This window comes from Rhinolophus ferrumequinum, chromosome 19, assembly GCF_004115265.2.
Source record: "Rhinolophus ferrumequinum isolate MPI-CBG mRhiFer1 chromosome 19, mRhiFer1_v1.p, whole genome shotgun sequence".
Classification (NCBI taxonomy): Eukaryota; Metazoa; Chordata; class Mammalia; order Chiroptera; family Rhinolophidae; genus Rhinolophus; species Rhinolophus ferrumequinum.
The window spans coordinates 16371716-16395932 of record NC_046302.1 but is presented as its reverse complement, the minus strand read 5'-3'; the positions used below and the strand labels follow the sequence as shown (position 1 = coordinate 16395932).

The following is a 24217-nucleotide window of genomic DNA, read 5'->3' as shown; positions in this document are numbered from 1 at the left end:
ATTTTTTCATATAAAAGCACAAATGCAAAAAGGGAGTTGTATCGCCTCTTCAATAAATGGTGCTGGGAGAATTGGAAAGCCATGAGCAAAAGAATGAAACGACTGCTATCTGTCACAATGTGCCAAAATTAATTCAAAATGGATCAAAGACCTAAATGTAAGACCTGAAACAATAAATTGCATAGAGAAAACATAGGTACTAAACTTACGGACCTTGGGTTCAAAGAGCATTTTATAAATTTGACTCCAAAGACAAGGGAAGTAAAAGCTAAAGTAAATGAATGGAACTATATCAAACTTAAAAGCTTCTTTCTGTACAGCAAAAGAAACAACACCGACAAAACAGACAACCAACTGAATGGGAGAATATTTTTGCAACAGCGCCTCCGATAAGGGGCTAATATCAAAAATATACAAGGAACTCATACAACTCAACAACAACAAAAACAAACAACCCAATTGAAAAATGGGCAGAGGACCTGAAGAGACATTTCTCCAAAGAGGACATACAAATGGCAAATAGACATATGAAAAAATGCTCAACATCACTAATCATCAGAGAAATGCAAATAAAAACCAAAATGAGATATCACCTCACCCCAGTTAGAATGGCTATCATCAAGACAAATAGTATCAAATGTTGGAGAGACTGTGGAGAAAAAGGAACCCTCATACACTGTTGGTGGGAATGCAGACTGGTGCAGCCTCTATGGAAGGCAGTGTGGAGGTTCCTCAAAAAATTAAGAATAGAATTACCATATGATCCAGCAATCCCTCTCCTGGGTGTCTACCCAAAAAATCTGAAAACATTTATCCATAAAGACATATGTGCTCCAATGTTCACTGCAGCTTTATTTATAGTGTCCAAGACATGGAAACAACCAAAATGTCCTTCGATAGATGAATGGATAAAAAAGCTGTGGTATATATACACAATGGAATACTATTCGGCAGTAAGAAAAGATGAAATAAAACCATTTGTGACAACATGGATGGATCTTGAGATTATAATGCTAAGTGAAGTAAGTTAGACAGAAAAAGTAGAGAACCATATGATTTCACTGTATATAAAACTGTATATAAAAAGTAGACAGAAAAAGTAGAGGACCATATGATTTCACTGTATATAAAACTGAAAACAACAAAAGAACAAGACAAACAAATGAAGAAACAAAAACTCAGACACAGACAATAGACGTTACCAGAGGGTAAAGGGGGAGGAGGACTCTAGAAGAGGGTAAACAGGGTGTAATACATGGTGATGGAAAGAGAACTGAGTCTGGGTGGTGAACACACAATGTGAGACATAGATGATAATGTATTACAGAATTGTACACCTGAAATCTATATAATTTTACTAACAATTATCACCCCAATAAACTTTAATTTAAAAAAAGGAGGGAGTTGTATATATAAAGCAAAACATAAAAGAAAGGAAACATTTTGCTAATTACATTTTAAAAGTTATTATTTATTGAACCCTTATTATGTCCCAGCCATTGCACTAATTCAGCACTTTACAGATAGCTCATATGAGTCTTGGAAAATTAAACAACTTTCCTCAAGGTCAGCTAGTTACTAAGTGATGGAGATGGGATTCAAACCCTAGGTCTGGCTGCCTCCATAGTTTTGCCTTTGACCACTGTGCTTTATTTCTTCACAAAGAGAATGTTACCATTAATTGTTATTTCTAATAACCACTAATGTAAGAGGTATACCAAAAATCAAGGAAAAACTTCATGTAGGGGACTGACTTTTAAATAAGGGAGACACAAAAACAGGGAATCACAAATTTATAAGGGCTTAACTTGTGAATCCTGCTTATACAATCTTTCTTATTGTGAATAAGACAAGTTCTCTCCCATTTTCAACAAGTAACCACAAAACCCACATTCTAACAAGTACAATTACCACCGATGCCACTGCTTGGCAACATGTTTCATCAATGTCAACATTGGTGGTTGACTTGACAGACTCAGTTTGCAGCTAGCTGTCACTGAAGAAGACACTGCCATGGAAACTTCCTCTCCCCTAGTATTATTAATCATTTATTTAAAGAATTGCAGATGCATTCATTTATCCAATTGGCAATGACAAATTTTGAGACAGAAGACTCTAGTACTGAATACCTTTCAAAGGCCGTTGAAGTCTGAAGAATGTATAATTGCTACAGGTTAATTTTCCAGGAAAAGAAAAATGCATCTTCATTGGATTTATTTTGTTTAATAAATAAATCTTATTTGGATTTATTCTTTAAGAAGTCTTACATAGCCCAGCCCTTTAAAAGCTTTACCTACTTAATAAGTATCCCTAAATAAGAACTCAAATGATGATAACGTGGTTTTAACACATCATCCAAGAATCCAAGTCAGGTAATAAGTATTACCTATTCGTCATTTAAAAACTAGAATACAACAGACATCTAGTGAGAACATGCCGCATATGAAGTAGCGAGCTAAACCTTAACAGGCATGAAACTTGGATTCTGTCATTATGAAATAGAACATAAGGAAACAATTTTCACCTTTGAAATCGTCACATACCTGTGTAGTGCTTTACCAATTTCTGCAGAGTCTCAAATTGTGCTCTGGTTGTGATATAATATCCACCATTGTCGAGCTTCCTAATTTTGTAGTGTTTCACATTGTCACCCCTCACTTCATCCCAGTCACGAATAGAGAGGGAATAAGCACCTGGAGGAGCAGGGGAATGAAACTTTTTACTTTATCTTTCTCAAAATACTGCCTAAGAAAATTTTTATACTTATATTAACATAATTTTTATACCTTTAGTAGTTTCACTCTCTCTTACTAAAAAGATACCTCGTTGATTACCAGGATTCAGAAGTAATCTTTCAGCATCTTTTCTCCCCATTTTGCCAAAATACCATCTGGAAAAAATGAATAGTGTTCTGAGTTAGAGAGGTGTAAAGGTAAGAAAAATTGTACGTAAGTATTAGTAAGAATGGAGTGGGTTAGGGAGGATGACAAAGCACAGTTACAGAGAACACAGCTTACAAATACAGTAAGACACAATGAAGGCTCTTTATTAAATAGGAATGTTATAAATAACTACTACTGTTAGAATATACTGTGTCATAGGATTTCTAAGTATTGCCTACTCAACATGTCTCTTAAACTCCGCCTGACAGTCACAGGAATGGTACTCAATGGAGAAGGAAAAACAACAATGACACACAGAGCCTTTCAATCTAACACTATAGCAGGAAATGCTAACACTATAGTAGGAAAAATAAAAGTGGTTCTCTGGCAACAGTGTGATCACATGTATTCAGCAGGATGCGAGTAAACCATATCCAAATTATTAGGAACTCTAAATTAGTTTAATACAGTTTTGTGAATAAAAATGAGTTTCTGCTGTGGAGGAGCTCACAGAATAGCAGAGAAAAAAGACAAAACGACAAAACAGAAAGTAACAAGTGCCAAAGCAGAACAGAGCTATGAAGACAAATTACATACCCTCAATAAAAGCAAACAATCATTGACAGAATACTCACCGTGTTTCCCCCAAAATAAGACCTAGCCGGACAATCAGCTCTAATGCATCTTTTGGAGCAAAAATTAATATAAGACCCGGTCTTATACTATATTATATCAGACCCGGTCTTATAGTAAAATTTTTGCTCCAAAAGACGCATTAAAGCAGATTGTCCTGCTAGGTATTATTTTTGGGGAAACATGGTATTATATCCAAGGCACTGTGTTAAGTATGTGAAAATAAAGTAGCATTTATGGGTCCCAGATAAACTTGGTTTGACCCAAAAGTAGCATGTCCTTGAAGGTGAACTTTAACTTTTTAAAAGTTGCAAGAATAGCAGACAGAAACTCCCAGATACCCTCTACCCAGATTTCCCAACTGTTAACATTTTGCTTTGTCACAGTCTCTCTTTCCCTGTGTATGTGTAGGTGTGCGTATATATTGTTTTCTGAACTGATTGAGAGTAAGTTGCAAACAGGCTGAATCATTATCCCTAAATACTTCAGTAGGTACTTCCTAAAAGACAAGGTTACTCTCCCACAGAGGGGCAAGCACCTAAGTCAAGAAATTAACAGTGATATAAATACTATCAGATGGTAAATTTTTGAAGTGTGTATGCAAAATACAAACAGGGCTAATATAATTTTTTTAAGGTGGAAAGGTAAAGGCATAACAGTAGTATTAATGCAGATTCATTTATGATCCTACTGTTAAGTGAATACTATGGCATTAATTATTAATTTTCAAGTAACATCCCCTATTAATATGATACATTAGTTTTATTAAGACTGATATGTAATTGTGTGTGTAAAGTTGTGGCTAAGTAGAATGTGCATTAAAACATTTTAAAAATGAAAACAATAAATAAAATATGAAGTAGCGCCATACTCTTCTGCCTGAATGGAATCTGCAGGGGCTACATAATTGCTAGGGATGTAGCCATTCTTTCCTGTAGCAATCGATCTTGCTTCCCACCAGTCTCCTTCCCTGCAACACATAAAACAACAATCACCACAGGGAGACTACTGCTCCGGCGCCACCGATTGCAGCTTGGTCTTGTATCTGAAGCAGACAGAAGATATTTCTTCCATTTTTTATTCATGCATTAATTTGATCAAGAATCAAACTCAAAAGAATACTAAAAAATAGTTTTATGAATTAAGGGAATAAGGCTAAGCAAAAGCACAACTGCATTTCTGCTCTACACCAAATTAAAAAAATCACACTTTTTTAGTTATAAAATCGCTTTTTACATAACTTTTTCAACCTAGGACAATAAACTATACTGAATGAAACAATTCAGGAGGTAAATCTTTCAAATTACTTAGTTTTGATTGTTTTCTTTTTTAAAAGCTTTATTGAGGTATAATTTACATACCATAAAATCCTCCCATTTAAGATGTACAATTTAGTGGGTTTTAATATATTCACAGAGTTGTGCAACCACTACCACAATCCACTTTAGAACATTTTCATCACCCTCAATAGAAACCCCATATCCATTAACAGCTACTCCCCACTCCCCCTCCCACCCTCACCACTGCCAACCATTAATCTGCTTTCTGTTTCTATGGATATACCTCTTGAGGACATTTCATATAAATGGAATCATGTAATACATGGCCTTTTTGACTGGCTTCTTTCACTTAGCATAATATTTTCAAGGTTCATTTATGTTGCTCCATGTTTTAGTAGTTCATTGTTTTTTAATTGCCAAATGCTTTTCTTTTTAAACAGTGCATAAAATTTCAATGTGCCACTTTAGTTGTTTTAGGAAAAAAACAGGATGTCCTAGAGCTTCTGTTACATTGGCCAAAATATTATCAATGGGCAGTAACACTAAAAAAATTAATTCTTGGAATAAAGTATATACAAAAGTGTTATCCTAAATATCCAAATAAGACTAAAAGCAATTTAGAACTATATGTAGTTTGTAATACATAAGGTTTGACTTTTCTAAAATTAATGTGAAATGAGCGAATATTATCAGTCTCTAATGAGGAAGATACACATATAAGTTCCACTACTATGTTTTGCTTTACCAGAGAGAAGTATTAAAAATATTTTATCTAATTAAATGCTTGAGATACATTTGCTTTCTAGAAAATGAAATGAAAATCCTTTTGTAATTCAAGTATTTACAAACTCATACACTTGGTTTGTAGTTTCCTAGTATACATTAAGTACTTTCAGATATACAAACTGAAAACTTTGCATTTGATCCTGCTAACCATTCACTGATTCATTCAAATATTTACTGAATACCTTTTAAGTGACAGATTTTATGACAGGTGTGCTGAAAACAGGGTGAAAAGACAGTCCTTACTCTCAAGAAACTCACAGTTTAGAGCAGAATTTCTCAACCTCGGCACTAGTGACACCTTGGGCTGGATAATTCTCTGTTGGGGGTGGAGGAGAGGGGCTGTCCTGTGCATTGCAGGACGCTGAGCAGTATCCCTGGACTCTACCCACTAGATGACAGCAGCAGCACCCTCACTGGAACAACCAAAAATGTCTCCAGACATTGTCATATACCCCTGGGAAATTTTGACTCAGGTTGAGAACGACTTATCTAAAAGAATGATAAGCTCGTGATAAATTATAATTCAAAATTGTGATGGCGGCTATGATTGAGGTTTGCACAGGTTGCTATGAATATGTCAGAAACATACTTAATCTGGCAGGAGGTGGGGACTGGGCCAGGTGAGAGAGGAAGAAAGTGAAGAAGGCTTCCCTGAGAAAGGACATAGGAATATATGTTTTGAAAGATGAGTTTGGTTGGCCAGATAAAGGGGAAAAAATGGAGACAAGAAGTCACATTCCAGAAAAAAGAAGTTGTATGTGTGAAGGCATGGAGGTGAGAAATCAGTGTGTTCAGAACTCTGCAAGTAATTCAACATGGTTGGACAGTGGAGAAAGGGGAAGAAGCTCAATGAATGATGCCAACTATCGTCATTCATCTTGATGGCAACTGGTAGATATTGAAGGGATTTAAAACAGACATGAACATACTTTATGTTTTGGAACAATAACTGGTAGCAAATGGGAATAAGAATGCAAGGAAACATGACTGGAAGCAAACAGACTATAAATATGCATTTTGAGAAGATACAAAGTGGTTGCTATACCTGCTAATGAAATTATGGGATCTATATTCCATAATGAGCGATGAATTTTCTATGGTGGGTCACTAAATGACAAAAAGTCTAAGAGTCACATAAGGAAAAAGCAACTTAATTTGGTCAATTTGGGATTGCCAGGGGTTCTTTCTCTAGCCTTTTTCCTTTGTGTGTGTGTGTGTGTGTGTGTGTGTTTAAGAAAAAGAGATAAGGTCTTTAAATCATCTAGTACTCAGATAAATAGGAATATAGAATTTTCTTAATAAAGATTTTTTTTTTAAGTAATGTTTTTTGAAAGTAATGTTACTTACTTATACTCCCTCAATCTTCGTTCTTAAATCTTTACTGTTTATGGCAGAACCACGGCAACACAATTTGTAGAAGTAACTTCTGGCTACATCAGTAGTATTCTGCCACGTGTCTAAAGAAACCAAAGGCATCATCCAACCCAGTAGGCAGAGATCCATGCCTCACCACTCTCATCTCTGAATCATCCACCAGCTCAACGGTTTTAGTGTACAGAGTAGGTTACTGTCAGTATTACTCATTTACAACACTTACGTATTGTTAATTATTTGAAATCTTTCACCCTTCTTAAATGAAAGGTCTTCTGTAGTTCTAGCTTCATAATCATATAAGGCCACAAATATAGTAACACCACCTATTGGAGAAAAAAAGACCAAGGTAAATTATATAGATAAATTAACCAAAGAGAAATAAAAAACCACTGCCAGCAAAAAAAGCTTAAGCATAGTTTTTTTTCCTAGTCTCCAGAGTCTATTTTTAAAAGTTGGAGATTTGGGCAGTTGGCATTTTCAAGTTAACAAGATGCTCTCTTAAGACGTCTGTGAAAGTACAGTACTCTACAAATTCTAAAATTCTACAGACCCAGAGAAACAAATTTAATTTTGATTCACAGTAGTAACATCTCTGGCTTGAAAGCCAGTCAATATTCATATCAATTCTTTGACAGAAAAAGCATTAACAAGTACTATAAACTACTGACATTGATGGTCTAAACTTCTTATAAACAATGAGTGAACATTTTGATCCTTAAGACTAATCATTAACAGTAATAACTAGGGTTTTAATAAGATAATTTATTATGTTTAACATTCATATATAAAAACATGTTTTTCTTAGCAATTAAATGGTATGGCTGATAGGAATTACAAATTCCAAAAATAACTGTGTCATAGATAGCATTGTATATAGGTGCTTAAACAGCCAATTATCTGCAAACGAAAGAAAGAATAAAACAGATCATCTCATTTATCTGGCTTCTGCCGAGTTCCAGTCATATATTAACTACCTATCTGACATCTCTACTTCAATGTCTAACAAGTATTTAAAACGTATTAGACACTACAAAACAAAGGTGTTGATTTTTCTCCTCTAACCTGTTATCTAAGTCTCGCCTACCTAAGCTAATGGCTCTACTAAACCAACCAAGTATTCAAGCCAAGCCCATGACCACTACTGTCAGTTCTACTACCTCTAAATTATCTACTTCCTTTTCCATGTCTACCGCTGCCACCCTAATCCTAGTCCTTATTATCTCTCACTGGGATGGCTGGGTCTGTTGGGAGTAGTACCGTGTTTCCCCGAAAATAAGACCGAGCTGGACCATCAGCTCTAATGTGTCCTTTGGAGCAAAAATTAATATAAGACCTGGTATATTATATATTATATTATATTATATTATATTATATTATATTATATTATATTATATTATATTATATTATTTATATTATATTATATTATAGATCCGGTCTTATATTATAGGAACATAAGACCAAGTCTTGTATTAATTTTTGCTTCAAAAGACACATTAGAGCTGATGATCCGGCTAGGTCTTCTTTTCCGGGAAACACGGTAGCCTCTTAACCTATTTCTATATCTGCTCTCTACATCCATTCTCCACACAGCTGCCAGAATGAGTTTTGTGTGGTTTTTTTTTTAAGGAAATTCAATCATGCAAATCCTTTACTGAAATCTCTTCAATGGCATCTTTATGGTTTTGAATAAAACCTAAACTGCTTACCAGAGTCTATGAGGTCCTGAGTAATCCTGACTTTTCAATCCCACATCATACAATTCTATCCCCTGCCCATACTGACATCCTTCCTTATTAGTCCTCAAAAACTGCCAAGTCCATCTGTACTTCCTAACTTTGTATTTGTTATTCTCGGTCCCCAAAAAGCTCTTTTCCCAGTTTTGCCTATGTTTAAGTCCTTCTCATTAACCAAAACCTCAGAGGCTCAAGGGATTTCTTCTCAAGCTGCCTTTCCTTGATCACCTAAAGAGCCTTCACCAATCTACTGGTTAGTTCCTTTATAGCACTTAAGAACCATTAATCACACTGTTTAAGTGTTTATATCACTATTGTCCAACCCTCACTGTAATGTAAACTCCATTAGAGCAGAAACCCTGTTTCTCTTGCTGATACCGGGCAGACACTCCCTATATATTAATAAATGAATAGCCGTGAACAGACTATTTCACATAAACTGCTTCAGGTAACTAAAGTGTGTCTCAAAGCACAATATTTACTTTAATCATTTTGGATTAATACCTTTCCCAAATATAGATTCCTGAAAATTTAAACTTTTGCTGATGACTGAGAAATACCATAAAGGGCATCTATCGCTGAAGTATTTAGAGTTAGGGGGTTGGAGTTAAGATTGTAATTGAATCTTTGAAGTCCGTAACTCCCCAAATGAACAGTGTAATAGAATTAGTACGTGACATCCCTCTGGCCACTATTACTGGTCCAGAAGTGAGCAGACTAAAGGGACAAGTTTATAGTCCCTGCCTGTAGAAGAGATCTCTCTCTTGTCCCCATTGGTTGTTAGTGTGGACACATGTTGCTCCATTTGATGCTGGCAGCTGTTTTGTCAAGTCTAAAGATAACGTGGACACTCCAAGGGCTGCAGGAAAGAGATCAAAGAAACTTGAGTTGTTGACGACATCAAGGACTGCTGGCTGAATCAAGGAATCCTGGAGCTCATCCTACCTTTTTAAACCAGTTGTTTTGTTACTCAAGGGAAAAGCATCCTGACATGGGACCTTTCGTAAAAGAACTCTCTCTCTTTTTAAAGTTTCTGACTACTTTTTTAGAGTATTTCTGGCTCCATTAAACGTTGTCAGCTGTCACTTCTTGTTCTCTGAAAGGATATTATGACATAAATAATAAATGGAGTTCTGGAATAGGTCATTAAATCTGGGCTCTCCAGCTTATTATCTGTGACTGGAAAAAAAAATCATTTAAACTCTGAGCCTCAGGATTTTTTTTTAAAATTAGTAGTACCTAATAGAAAAACTGTATTATCATCATATTGCCATTTAATTAACATTTATGAAGTAATTACTATAATATTTCTTAATAGTGAATAATACTTTATAATCCTGAGAAATCGTAACATTTCTTGAAGGAGGGGTATATATTCTTTTAATTTATTTTTTAATTACAGTTGATGTACAATATTATATTAGTTTCAGGTGTACTACATAGTGATTAGACCTTTATATATCTCACGAAGTGATCACCCCGATAAGTGACACAGTACATAATTATTGTCTATATTTTCTATGCTGTGCTTTACACTGTTTCAAATCTTTATATCCCCAGTGCCAGCCACACAGTAGGCACTCAATAATTATTTGAAAAATGAGTTAATGAAATATTAACGGTGTAACTCAGTACATAACCACCATCACATTATCAAATTTCCCAGAACAATATTCATGTATATAATAAGACTTTAATTTTTATGTTAGAGACTTTCATTTTCACATGAACTTATTTAAAAAGTCCCCCAATAAGTTATTTTTCTTACAGCAGGCAAACCTTATGTATGTATTGCCCTAGGTCACATTCTCAAACTGACAACGGAATTGTCCATTTCAATCTCACCTGTTAAACCAGCAGGATATGAACTTGGCACCACTGAGAATGAGGAAGATGCTCCTCCAAAAGGTGTCACCCCTGAGGATCCTCCAAATGGTGTCATGGAAAGACTGCTAAAATTAACAGATGTTCCCTTTGCTGAAGATGATGGTGTCGCTGCAGTGTGCTCTGCTCCATAATGGCTGACACTTGTACTGACAGGTTCTGGAGTGTTTTCTGATGTATATTTAATGGCTGGACTTTTGTTCTCTTTACTTTTAATACAGCCCATTATCAAATCTAAAAAAGTAATAAGGCAAATACCTTCAGAAGCAGTTAACATAAAGGATATTTCAAAAAGATGCAATTCAAAAGTTGACATTAAACAAAGCATTTTTCACCTGCAAAAAAGAAATTAACAAAACCAACAGAATTAAAAACCAGATAGCTAAAAATGAAATATCTTCCCCTCATTTATCTTTATTACAATTCTGCTAAAGCATCAGTCCAATCATGTCATTCTCCAGCTCTACTACCTTTAATGGTCCAATGACAACATGCCACAGTATGCAGGGAAAATCATGGGCTCTGAAGCCAGAGGGACCTACGTTTCAATCTTGGCTTTCTACTTATTCGTGGAGTGATTCAGGTATGCTGATTAACCTCTCTGCACCTCAGTTACTTGAAAAAGCAAGACGATAATATCACCTACTTCATAAGGTTTTCTATAAGGATTAACTTAAGTTTATGACAAGTTCTAGACAATACCTGGCACAGAGCAGGTACTAGCAAATACTGGTTACATTCCTTCTATCTATACCAGCACTGTGTAACAGAAATATAACCCAAGCCACAATACAATTTAAAATTTTCTAGTAACCACATTAAAAAAATAAAAACAGGTAAAATTAATTTTAATATATTTTATTTAACCCAATATATCTAAAATATAATTATTTCAACATAACATAAAAGTTTTCAGTGAGATGTTTTATATATTTTTTTGTACTAAGTCTTCAAAATCTGGCAAACTTACAATACATCTCAATTTGGACCAGGCACATTTCAAGTGTTCAATAGCTGTATGTGGCTAGTGGCTGCCACTCAGGACAGTGTAGTTCCACATCTTGTCCCTTCCCTATTGATAGACACACCTCCAATGTTTACCAAATATGACCCCAATCTAGCTTTCCAACTTCATCTCCTATTTTTTCCTCATACTTACCCTATGCATGCAAGAAAAAAAAAAATCCTATTTCCCCAATACCTATGCCCTGTGTTTTCCTATTTCTCTGTGTTTTTTCCCTCCTAAAATACCCTAATACTCTCCTCACATCTCTCGCTATCTGTAAAATTTATCCATTCATTCATGAGCATCACAAATGTTTTCCATTTAGGCCTGTAATTGGTAAAACACATTTTTCTTTAAAACTTCCAATGTACTTTTGGGAAGGTTTTTGTATGAGACGCTCACCTTATTCTATTTTGTGTTTTTTATTGTTTGTTTGTTTTGTTTTTGCTTACTGCCCTAATTCCACTCTACCCCCAAATTACTGGCAATACATTTTTAAAAGCAAGAGTTACTTATAGCGTACACACTATACAGCCTACCAGTGTGATATACACATAGTCTAATATCATAAAATCTACATTATTCTATTCACTTCCTGAAGAAGTACTAATGAAGATTTCATTAATTCACTTACTTTTAAAAGGTCAGTCTTATTTTACAGTTTTTCCCTTCTTATATGACATTCAAAGTAAGTAAGTGGTGACTGCCTCACAAATTCTGAAAGACTGAACATTCACAACCTTGGCTATATAAGATTAATTTAAAACGTAGCTATAAATATTAACATAGAAACAGTCTCAGAATTTCAGAGTTGGACGGTTTTCAAATCACTACCTTAAATGGGTATATTCTGAAGATGTTACAGTTAAACACAGCATTGAAACATGACTGGGACTAGAAATCTAAATATCTACTAAAAACACTTGAGAGTTACAAGCTAAATGTACATAAGAGAATTGCTTCTAAAAGTGTCAGAAGAAACAAAAGGTAAGTCGTTTCATAATCTAGTGTCGCAAAAGTCTTAAAACATAATGTAAAAGTAGAAACCTTAAAGGAAAAGACTCTTAGACATGTAATTATTTAACTTACATGTGGGGAGCAGGAGTGGAAACAATAACTCTTAATTGAAGTTAAAGATAGCAGAAATAGGGAAAGTATCTTGTATTTGCTCACGCCCTTACTTGCTCTCAACACACACAAAAATGTACACATATGAAAATTGGTTGACATTCTTAATATAGACAACTCTTACACGTGAAATACATACACGTGAAAAAAAAGATAGCCTCTCAGAAAAATAGAAAAGCCTATCAAGAGGCAATTCACAAATGAAATATGAAAGGCAAATTAGCATATGAAGATATGTCCAACCTTCCCAGTCTTCTAATAAATGCAAATTTTAAAAGATACCTTTTCTATTCATCAGATTGGCAAATTTTGACTCGATACTCAAGGTTGACTTTTAACCAACAATCAATATATATCCCCAAAATAAGGTAAGTACAGAAATATTTAAAAATCCATACAAAGAATCTTCAAAATTACCTGTATCCAAAAATCTAAATATTAACAAAACATTAACAATTATATAAATTAGACTTTAAAAGAACAGCAGTTGTATGAAGGAGAAAAAAATTATGAAAGCCAGTATAACTGCTAATTTATTTTAAATTTAACAACAGACCGGTTGAAATACATCAAATCACAACAGGGATTACTATAATTATTCACCCACTCTCCATTTCCATTCCCAGCTTCCTTATTTTCACCTTCTTCTCCATCCAGGAGAAGACCTAAGCAAAAGACCTTGCTTAGGTCTTTTCTCCCAGCAAGACATTACTCTTAACTTCTCTTTCTTCAAAAGTCACACCTTTTTTTTCCCCTCACCCTACCAGTTTTCCATTATTACTCTTAACCTGTCCTCCAGCCTCTTTTTCTTAACCCAAAATCTTCAGTCCAACTTTTCACATCCACCCACTTCCCCTTTTTCTAGCAGCTCCAAGACAGACCATCATTTCCAGTCTAGTTCCACCAGCACCCCAGTATCAATACGCAGAAGCCATCACTGCTGCCACCTCCTTTAGAAACATTAGTATAAACGTTGGGCGTGATTTACAATTTAAGTAAACTTGAGGTGCAATGATTTAAACAGATTTTTATGGGTTGCCTTAGAAACATAACATCATTAAATACATTTATACGGGAAAATCTCTTTTAAGTTCCAAGCTACTAACGTACAGATATATATTTATTAACAACACATATTTATTAGACACTATAAAGGAGCTGGGGATAGTAAGAAATGGTCCCTTTTTTTAAAATAAGGTTATAAATGAGGGTAGAAAACAAATACAGTATTGTAAAATGTGGAAAATGTTTAGAGTGAAAAAAAGAAAAGCATGTTAGAGTGGAGGCATGTACAAAACACCATGAGACTACAACAGAAGTTATCGGCTCTGCCTTGAGTGCATGGGAAAGAAAATTTTGCAAAGACATTGGCATCTGAGCTAGATCTTGAAGAGATGGCGATTTAGGGAAAAGGAAATAAGATATTCCAGGAAGAATGAAAAGTATGCAGAATTGCTCAGATGCTTCAAAAGGCATGGTGTATTTGGGGAACAGAAAACTCTGTGGCAGTAGTATACGAGGGTGTTTTTTGAGAATGATGAGACAGATGGCTAGATGCAGAGAACAATTTACACATAAAGAGGATTATTTGCTATGCAGTAACTTGTAGGCCTTACCCAGGGAGCACTGGACTGGGAAGTTATTTAAGATTTTTGAAAAGGTGAATAGCAGAAGATAGGAATTTTAGAGTAACTAACTATGGCAGTAGCAGGAATTATAGACTGGAAAAAAAGAAATAATGGCGGCAGTTAATCAAGCTGTAAAACCACTGCAATAACCTATGTGAGAAGGGACAAATGCAGGAACACTGTGGGGCAAAAGATGAGGGGGAAATGAGAAGTACATACGAAACATAATAATCAAACTGAAATGATCAGTTGGATATGGATAGAGCAGATATGAAGAAAAAGGAGTCATTCATTCACTCCCCTGTATTTTATTGAACAGTTTAAAAGTAGTGTGTGTGTTAAGGGCTGGATAACCCCAAAATTTCTAGTGAAATTGAAGTGAGTGGAACGCCATAACTGAAGAAGAGAAGAAACAGGTTTTTCTGGATGAATGAGTTCAGTTTCAGATGTTAGGTTTAGGTGCCTGTGGGACATCTTGTTCAGTCCAATAGAGAACTGATAAAATAAGTCTAAAGCTCAGAAAGAGGCAGAAACCAAAGAAAGATTAAAACAAAAATATTTTCAGTTTAACCACACCTTTTCGAGATAATAAAACTCACCCAAGGTACAGTTTAGAAGGGGTGTTAAGAATTAATACAATGTTGCAGGACACCTACATATAATGGATAGCAAGCAAAGAAATTAGGAAGCAGCAATTCCAGTTGGGAGTTCTTCCATAAATAGAAAACATGGTTAGAAAAGATAATCATCAATTTAAAGATAATGGAATGGATTGGGGAAGAATTCCAGTGATATCTGTGGCATCTTTTGGTTCCTTAAAAGAAACATGAAGTAAACAGAGAAAAATATTAATGTGTTAAATGTGGATAATGATATAATTATTTTTGTTTGTTTTAAGTATTTTATAATATATATTTAATAAGAATTAATATAATAGGAATAAATACAGACTTTCAGGAAGAAAATGGCTAATAATGCTAAATACCAAAACAAAATCAAGTGGTATTTAAACTGATTTACATGGCCATTGGATCAGTAATTAGGAGCTCACTGGTGACTTTGGCAAGAGCATTTCTTAGCATCCTGAAGATAAAAGCTAGATCCCATTAAGTTGAATAATAAATTAATGAATAGGCCATGAAAATATGGGGAATTTTTGGAATGCAACATCTTCGTAAACTGGCAACCTATAACTCATCAAAAGGTTTTCTGTGATTTATTTTCTAGTTTACTGATCCTCTCCTTCAGTCTTTGTGTAATCTAATTACAGCAGAGCCACCATTCTCCCCCTGCTTTGAAAAAAGAACGCTGATTTTGTTTACCCTCCTCCCATTTGCCAAATCCTGCACCTGCCCAGCCCTAGGTAGTACATAATAACTTCTTTAAGTCACTCATGTGTTCTTATTCCTTTTGCCAATTAACTGTGTAAGCCATGGGCATGGGCTTCTGGGAAGTTTTCCTCATTTGTGAAAAAGAATACAAGACAGGAATGTTCCTTTCCTTGCCTAGATTTTATCTATGATGCCTAAATCTGAGGCAGCCATCCAGAGAAGCTACAAAGCACGTATCTGAAAGAACACCAACATACTGAAAATGGTAGGGCAGAAAGATGAAAGGAACTTCAGTCCTTGATGACGTTGCTCAGGTATTAAATTATGTAACTCTATAATAACGCCAGAACACACTTTGCTCCAGAAATCTTATTATGTGAGATAACAAATGTCTACTGTACATAAGCCAATTCTAGTTTGGTTTTCTGTTACTTGCAGCTGAAAGGATCTTAAATAATAAACTATTTAAATCATATGACAATGGTTAATATATTAAATGGCTTTTCAACATATAAGGATTCAATAGCTTAACAAAAATACAGTCATGCATTGCATAACGTTTTGGTCAATGATGAACCACATCTAAGACAACGGTCCCATAAGATTATAATGGAGCTGAAAAATTTCAACCACCTAGTGATGTCATAATGTCACAGTACAATGCATTACTCACGTGTTTGTGGTAATGCTGGCGCCACCAGCCGTCTAAAAGTATAGCACATACAATATGTACAGTGCATAATACTGATAATGATACCAAAGGACTATGTGACCAGTTTATGTACTTACTAAATTATACTTTTTATCATTATTTTAGTGAATACTCTCTACTTACAAAAAAGTTTGCTGTAGAACAGTATGCCGTGCTATACCAGCAGCAGCCTCATACGTCTTGTGTTCACAGCATCTCTTGATTGCATCATTTTCTCGTGCTTGATTTAATCTCGTGTTGTTTTGTACAGTAACATGCTGTACAAGCTTGTAGCCTAGGAGCAGTGGGCTGTATCATATAGTCTAGGTTTGTGTAAGTCGCTCTATGATGTTCACACAGCTATGAAATCACATAATGATGATTTTCTCAGAACGTATCCCTGCCGTTAAGTGGTGCCTGACTGTATATCCCAAACTTACCTTATTTACATAAATCTGAGATATCCTTAAGACTGCAAAATTCATCCTATAAAGGCAGACTTAAAATTTTCAGCAAACTATTTCATACTGATATTTGGTGGAGTATAATGTGCATGAATATTTGCTGAAAAACAAGGCTTTAATTTGAATACTACTTCCTATTTAAAATTAAGAAAGCTTCTTCTCTTAGACACTATCAGAAATACTTTCCTAAAATGTTCCTTTTTTAAAATCAACTTTGAGGTGTGATTTACATACAACAACAAAAATGCACCCATTTAAAGTTCAATGAGTTTTGGCAAATACCTATAACTGTGTATCTACAATCACAATATAGAATATTTTAATAACACCCAAAAGGTTCTGTTGTACACTTTTCCCAATCAATCCCTAACCCGAGACCTAGGCAATCATTGATTTGTTTTCTCTAACTAAAGATGTATCTTTTCTAGAGTTTCATATAAATGGAATCATAGTATATGTAGTCTTTTTTGTGTCTGACATTTTTTTTTTGGTAAGCATTGTGTATCTGAGATACTTCCACATTGTTGCATATATAGGCAGTTTATTAATTTTTATTGCTAAGTAAAATTCCATCAGATGGAGATATCATTATTTGTTTATCCATTTACATGTTGATGGGTATTTGGGTTATTCCAGTTTTGGGCTATTATAAATAAAGTGGCTATAAACATTCCTGCACAAGTCTTTGGATGGGTAGATGTACCAGGTCTCTGACAATTAAGTTCACGAACTAATCCTAGAAAAAGTGCTACGGTACATACCTCATTGCTGAATATCACTATGCTCATCTTCAAAGTACTCCCCTTGGGAAGCTATGCACTGACACCAGCACCTAGTCCACCCTTCAAAGCAATTTTGGAACTCTTTTTCTGGAATGGCCATCAGAGCTCTCGTCGTACTACCCTTGATGTCCTGAATGTCATCGAAATGTCTTCCTTTCAATATTTCCCTTATCTTCGGGTAAAGAAAGAAGTCCCTGGGGGCCAGATCAGGTGAGTAGGGAGGGTGTTCCAATAGTTACTCATTTACTGGCTAAAAACTCCCTCACAGACAGCGCAGTGTGAGCTGGTGTATTGTCGGGATGCAAGAGCCATGAATTGTTGGCAAAAAGTTCAGGTCGTCTAACTTTTTCATGCAGCCTTTTCAGCACTTCCAAATAGTAAACTTGGTTAACTGTCTAGTTGATACAAATGCATAATGAATAATCCCTCTGATATCAAAAAAGGTTAGTGACAAGTTCATGAACTTAATTGTCAGACCTCATACGTCTCCCTCTCCCCTCCAATACCTAGGAATGGAACTGCTTGGTCATACAAAGTTAAGTATACCCGTACCATTAGAAGCTGCTAAACTGTATTCTATGGTGGCTGCACCATATTCCATCTGTACAAGCCATGAGTGTAAATTACTGTTGCTCCACATTCTCTACAATATTTTCTAAGTCTTTCTTTTCCTTCTCAGAAACCCATCATATGTTTACTTGGGTTTAGATATGACCCAAATATTATGTACAACTCTTTCACATTTTATCCTAGTTTCTAAAAAAGCTTTGACAATTGCAATGTACACCAACAGGTAGCTCACAATATAAAATGCATACGGCTGAGTTGATGTTACACACATTTATAACACAAGTATAATCAAAAGCATTACAATTGCAAACAACCACTGATTTCTAGTTCACTAACAGAAATGATGGTCAGGACCTAGGTAACTACCGAATAAAACATCTTGATCACCATTTAATTTGCCAAAAGCTATCAAGAGCATTTCAACAAGTCTGTCCTCTAAAGCCCAAAATTATTTCTACACTTAGGTTAGAGTCAATGGCAATCTAAGTTAGACTGCAAAGTTACTAAGACACCATAATTCTTTCGTATCTGTAATGTTTCAATGAGTCAGTATCTCACTCTTTTTAAATCCCATTTTAAAATTTAAGGCATAAATACACAAGATTCACCCTTATTAGTGTCCAGGTATGAGTTCTGACAAATGCATATAATTGTGCAACCACCATCTCAATGAAGATAAAGATCAGTTCCATCACCCCTCGTGATGCTTCCATGCACTTTTTTGTAGTCAACCTCTGCCCCCCACCCTAGGCAACCACTTACCTACTTTCTGTTATAGTTTTACCAGATACCATACAGTATGTAGTTTTTTGATTTGGGCTTTTTTTTTTCCACTACGCATAACGCATCTGAGATCCACCCATGTCTTTGCAGGGACCAGTTCATTCCTTTTGACTACTGAGGAGTATTCCACTGCATGCATATGCTGTCGTTCATTTATTCATTCCCCAGATGAGTGGCTTCCAGTTTTTGAAAATCACAAATACAGCCACTATGAACTCATCACACATATAGCTTTTTATGTGAACATAAGTTTTCATTTCACTTGAGTAAACACTTAGGAGTGAAACGGCTGGGTTGTATGGGAAGTGTATATATTAACTTTATAAGAAACTGCAAAACTTTTCCAAAGCAGCTTTAACATTTTGCATTTTCTCCATCAAAATGAGAAGTCCAGTGACTCCACATCCTTATCAACACTGTCACTGTCAGTTTTTCTAGGTGTGTAGTTCTATTGTTGTGGGTGTAGTCTGCATTTCCCCAATGACTATGCACCTAATATTAGGCTTCTTTTCATGTGCATATTTGCTACCCATAACTACTTTGCTACAGTATCTGTTCAAATCAGTTTTCTAATTGGGTTGTCTTCTATTATACTCTGTAAACAAGAATATTTACTACTATAATACTATTATACTCTACATATTCTAGACTCAAGTTATTTGTCAGATACATGTATTGTAATATTTTCTCCCAGTCTATAGGTTGCCTTTGCATTTTTATAATAGTATCCTTGGACATGTGATGAAGTTCAATAGAATTTTTTATTTGATGGTTTGTGCTCTATGTGCCCTACTTGAGAATTTTTCACCAAAAAAGTTTCTCCTATGCTTTCATCTAGAAGTTTTAGCTCTTTACATCAAGCCTACTGAGCCATTTTATGGGAATTTTTGTATATGCTATAAAGTCTGAGGTTCAGTATTTTAAAACTGGATGTATAGTTCTTCAACTACTAGCTGCTAAAAAGACAGTCCATTTCCCACTGAATTGTATATAGTACCTTTGTCAAAAATCAATTAATCATATATTAATTGGGTCTATTTCTGTACTATTAGTCCATTGTTTTATATGTCTATGCTTATGTCAATTATCACAATGTCTTCATTCTAAAGTTTTACAGTACATCTTGAAATTAGAAGCTTAAGTCCTCCAGTCTTTTCATCTATTTCAAAACTGCTGTGAATATTCTAGGGCAGGAGGTCAACAAATTTTTTTCTGGAAAGAGCCAGAGAGTAAACATTTTAAGTTTTGCAGAACAAATGGTCTCGGTCACAAGAACTCGACTCTGTCATTTTAGTGTGAAAGCAGCCATAGACAATACATAAATGCGTAAGTGTGGCTGTATTGCAATAAAGCTATTTCCAAAAACATGTGGTGGGCCAGATGTGGCCTGCAAGTTGCAGTTTCCCAAACCATGCACTAGGGTCTTTGCATTTCCACACAAATTTTAGAATCAGTTTGCCAATCTCTACACAGAAAAGCCTGCTGGGATTTTGACTGGGATGATATTGTATCTATAGATCAATTTTGGGAGAACTGATGTTTTAAAATATATTGATCTCCTGATTCACGAATTTAGTAGTCCATTTTATTTATTAGGACTTTAAAATTTTCTCTCAACAATGTTTTGTAGTTTTCAGTGTATATGTCTTGCCCAATTTTTGTTAAATTTATCTCTAGACGTTTCACGGTTTTTGAAGCTATTGTAAGTGGTATTATTACTTTATTTCTAATTGTTAATCACATACAAATAGATATTAATAATATATATACAACCTGATACTTATTTATGCCTTGTATCTTGTGACCCTACTAAACTCATTAGTTCTAGTAGCTTTTTTGTAAGTTCTGCAGGATTGTCTACATTCAACATCATGTATACAATTAAAGTCTGTTTCATTCTTTCCTTTCCAAGATGAATGCCTTTCTCCCCTTTGCTTTACTGCACTGACTAGCATCGCTAGTACAATGATGAATAAAAGTGCTGAAAGGGAATATCTGTGCCTTGTTCCTTATCCTAAGGGGGAACACATTCAGTCTATCACCATTAAGTATTATCAGCGGGTTTTTTGTATCTGTCCTTCATCAGGCTGAAGAACGTTCTCTTCTAATTCTTTGTTGAGAGTTTTTATCATGAATGGGTGTTAAATTTTGTTAAATAGTTTTCTGTATCTACTTATTTAATTACATGGATTTTTGTTTCCTTCACTCATTTGACATGGTGAAGTACACTAATTGCTTTTTAAAATACTAACCCTCTTTTGGTACCTTTGCTTTCTTGGAATAAAACCTATTTGATCATGGTATATTATCCTTTTTATTCCTGAAAACTAATATTTTGTTCAATATATTTATGTCTAAATAGGCATATTGCTCTTTAGTCTTCTTGTAATTTCTTTGTCTGCTTTTGGTATCAGGGTAATGCTGGAAAATTTAAATAAGTTGGGAAATGTTGCCTTCCTCCTTTATTGTTTTAAAGAGTTTAAGATTGGTATTACTTCTTTTTTAAATGTTTGAAAGAATTCACCAGTGAAGCTATCAGGGTCTGGAGTTGTCAATTACAAATTTAACATCTTTAACATCAGGGCTACTCATAATTCTCATTTTTTCTTGTTTATTTTGGTAACATGTATCTTTCAAGATTTATCTAATTCATCCAAATTGTTAAATTTATATTATCATAAAGTTATTCATAATATTCCCTTATTAACCTGGTTTAATACCATGACGCTTCGGGAGTTTGTATTAAAGTCCTGAGTGATCAACAAGGAATTTTCTTCTAGCTAGAAAAAACTCAAATTCCTCAAAAGTTCTCTGTGACCTCTCAGGGCCAATTAACATCCACCTGGTTGCTCTTTTCCTGACTTTTAGTTTCCCTCTATGCATGTACATTGTGAAATTTAACAAAAAAAAATCAGAGTCCGACTCAGACTTCCAGCACTATTTTTGTGCATGGTATCCTTCTGCTGAAATTTTACCTTGCCTCAGCCTCCATGAATGTTGACCTCGGTTTCCTCCACTTGTTGAGACCACTGTCCTTTGCCCAAGATCCCTGTCCCTGCTCTGCAATTCAGACTGCGCCTCTAGGCAGAAAGGTGGAGTCATTAGGTGACCATCCAGCTCACCTTGTTTGTTTCCCATCTTCCAGGAATCATTGTCCCGCATTGCTGTTGTTCAGTATCTAAAAAGAGTTATTTCATATATTTTGTCCAGATTTGCAGTGTTTTGGAGTTTTTGGGGGGCAGGGGGAGGCAGAGATGGTAAATCCATCATGGACACTTGAAATGTTCTTAAAAGTTAATCCCTAGAAAAACATTTCTTTCCTTGGTTTTAATATCATTAAGTCCAGAGGGTATTAATTTCTACATAAATTTGTAATTTAGTTTATGTAACAGGTAAAGGATTTATTCCGTAATAATGACCATTTTTAAACAAATTAACATTTAAGAGTTTTACTGTCATCAGTTAAAGTACTCTTGTGGCATTTTTCTTTTAATTTCAAGACTGGGTGATGAACACACAATGTGACATATAGATGATATATTACAGAATTGTACATTTAAAACCTATGTGATTTTACTAGTCATTGTCACCCCAATAAATTTTAATTTAAAAAAAAAAGAAAAATAATTTTTAAAGTATCATTTCTGGGAGGTGGCAGTGGCATTAAGAGTTTAATATATATTGCTTTCTGGTTATGAACAGACTGTAGTTATATGGGGTCTGCCAATTCGAGAACTTATCCTTGAAAAAGTGTTACCTACTTCATTGCTGAATATCACCATGGTCACCTTTGAAGTACTCCCCTTGGGAAGCTATGCACTGATGCCAGCGCCTAGTCCACCATTCAAAGCAATTTTGGAACTCTTTTTCTGGAATGGCCATCACAGCTGTTGTCATATTAACCTTGATGTCCTGAATATCATCAAAATGGCTTCCTTTCAATATTTCCTTTATCTTCGGGTAAAGAAAGAAGTCATTGGGGGCCAGATCAGGTGAGTAGGGAGGGTGTTCCAATACAGTTATTCATTTACTGGCTAAAAACTCCCTCACAGACAGTGCCATGTAAGTTGGTGCTTTGTCATGATTCAAGACTTCCTTCAGCACCATTTTTGCACACACCTTTCTAATGCCAAGATTTTCAGTTAAGATTTTCCTGTTTCTCTATCGATGTTTACTTGGTCTGCTATGTTTCTCATAGTTAGTTGATGATTTTGGCGCACAATTTGATGAATTTTTGCAATATTTTTTTCAATTCTGCTCTTACTGGCCACCCTGACCTCTCTTCATCAGTGACACGTTCTCCCGCCTCAGAAAAACATTTAATTCATTTTTACACACCGTTTTCTTCATGGCATTATCCCCATAAACTTAGACTAACATGTCCCTGATTTCACTTCTACTCTTGCCAAGTTTAACAAGAAATTTAATGTTTGTTTGTTGCTCTAATTCAAATTCAGACATTCTGGCGACGGCACACAAAAACATCAACAACAATAATGAACACCACTCAGCAAGACACTGCCACATGTCGACATGAACACAGTTGTGAGACACTGATATACCAAGGTTATGAAACCTTACCGAGCTGTTTGTATAGTGCTGCCAATATAAGCACACGGTGGCAAGTTCATGAACTTAAATGTCAGATCAATGGAATAAAACAGAGAACCCAGAAATAAGTCCTCACTTATATGGTCAATAAATCAATGACAAAGGAAGCAAGGGTACACAACTAGGTAAAGAGAGTCTCTTCAATAAGAGGTGTTGGGAAAACTGGGGAGATACATGCAAAAAACAAACAAACAAAAACAAAAACAAAAAACTAGACCACTTTCTTACATCATATACAAGAGTAAACTCACAATGGATTAAAAACTTTAAGACCCGAAACCATAAAACTCCTAGAAGAAAACATAGGCAATAAACTCTTTGACATTGCTCTTAGTAATATTTTATTGACTATGTCTCCTTGGGCAAGGGAAACAAAAGCAAAAATAAACAAATGGGACTGTATCAAACTAAAAAGTTTTTGTACAGCAAAAAAATACCATCTTGCCTTTTTTTTGTTGATGGTATTTTATATTGAATGGGAGAAGACACTTATCAATGATACCTCTAATAAGGGGTTAATGTCAAAAATATATAAAAAATTCACACAACACCAAAAAAAAAAAAAATCTAATTTAAAAATGGGCAGAAGACCTGAATAGACATTTCTCCAAAGAGGACATATGAATGGTCAACAGTCATATGAAAAGATGC

General features: G+C 35.0%; 1 protein-coding gene across 3 annotated transcripts in view; it reads right to left on the bottom strand.

Annotated features, from left to right (window-relative positions):
• YES1 (YES proto-oncogene 1, Src family tyrosine kinase) overlaps positions 1-24217 on the bottom strand; it is a 69458-nt gene that overhangs the window by 14302 nt on the left and 30939 nt on the right. For all 3 annotated transcript variants that reach the window (XM_033087673.1, XM_033087672.1, XM_033087674.1), the window contains exons 2-6: positions 10534-10806; positions 7179-7278; positions 4387-4485; positions 2787-2890; positions 2544-2693 (exon numbers count right to left, since the gene is read on the bottom strand). In XM_033087673.1, the coding sequence (XP_032943564.1) occupies positions 2544-2693; positions 2787-2890; positions 4387-4485; positions 7179-7278; positions 10534-10798 (718 nt within the window). In that variant the 5' untranslated portion in view covers positions 10799-10806. The remainder of the gene's footprint in view (positions 1-2543; positions 2694-2786; positions 2891-4386; positions 4486-7178; positions 7279-10533; positions 10807-24217) is intronic.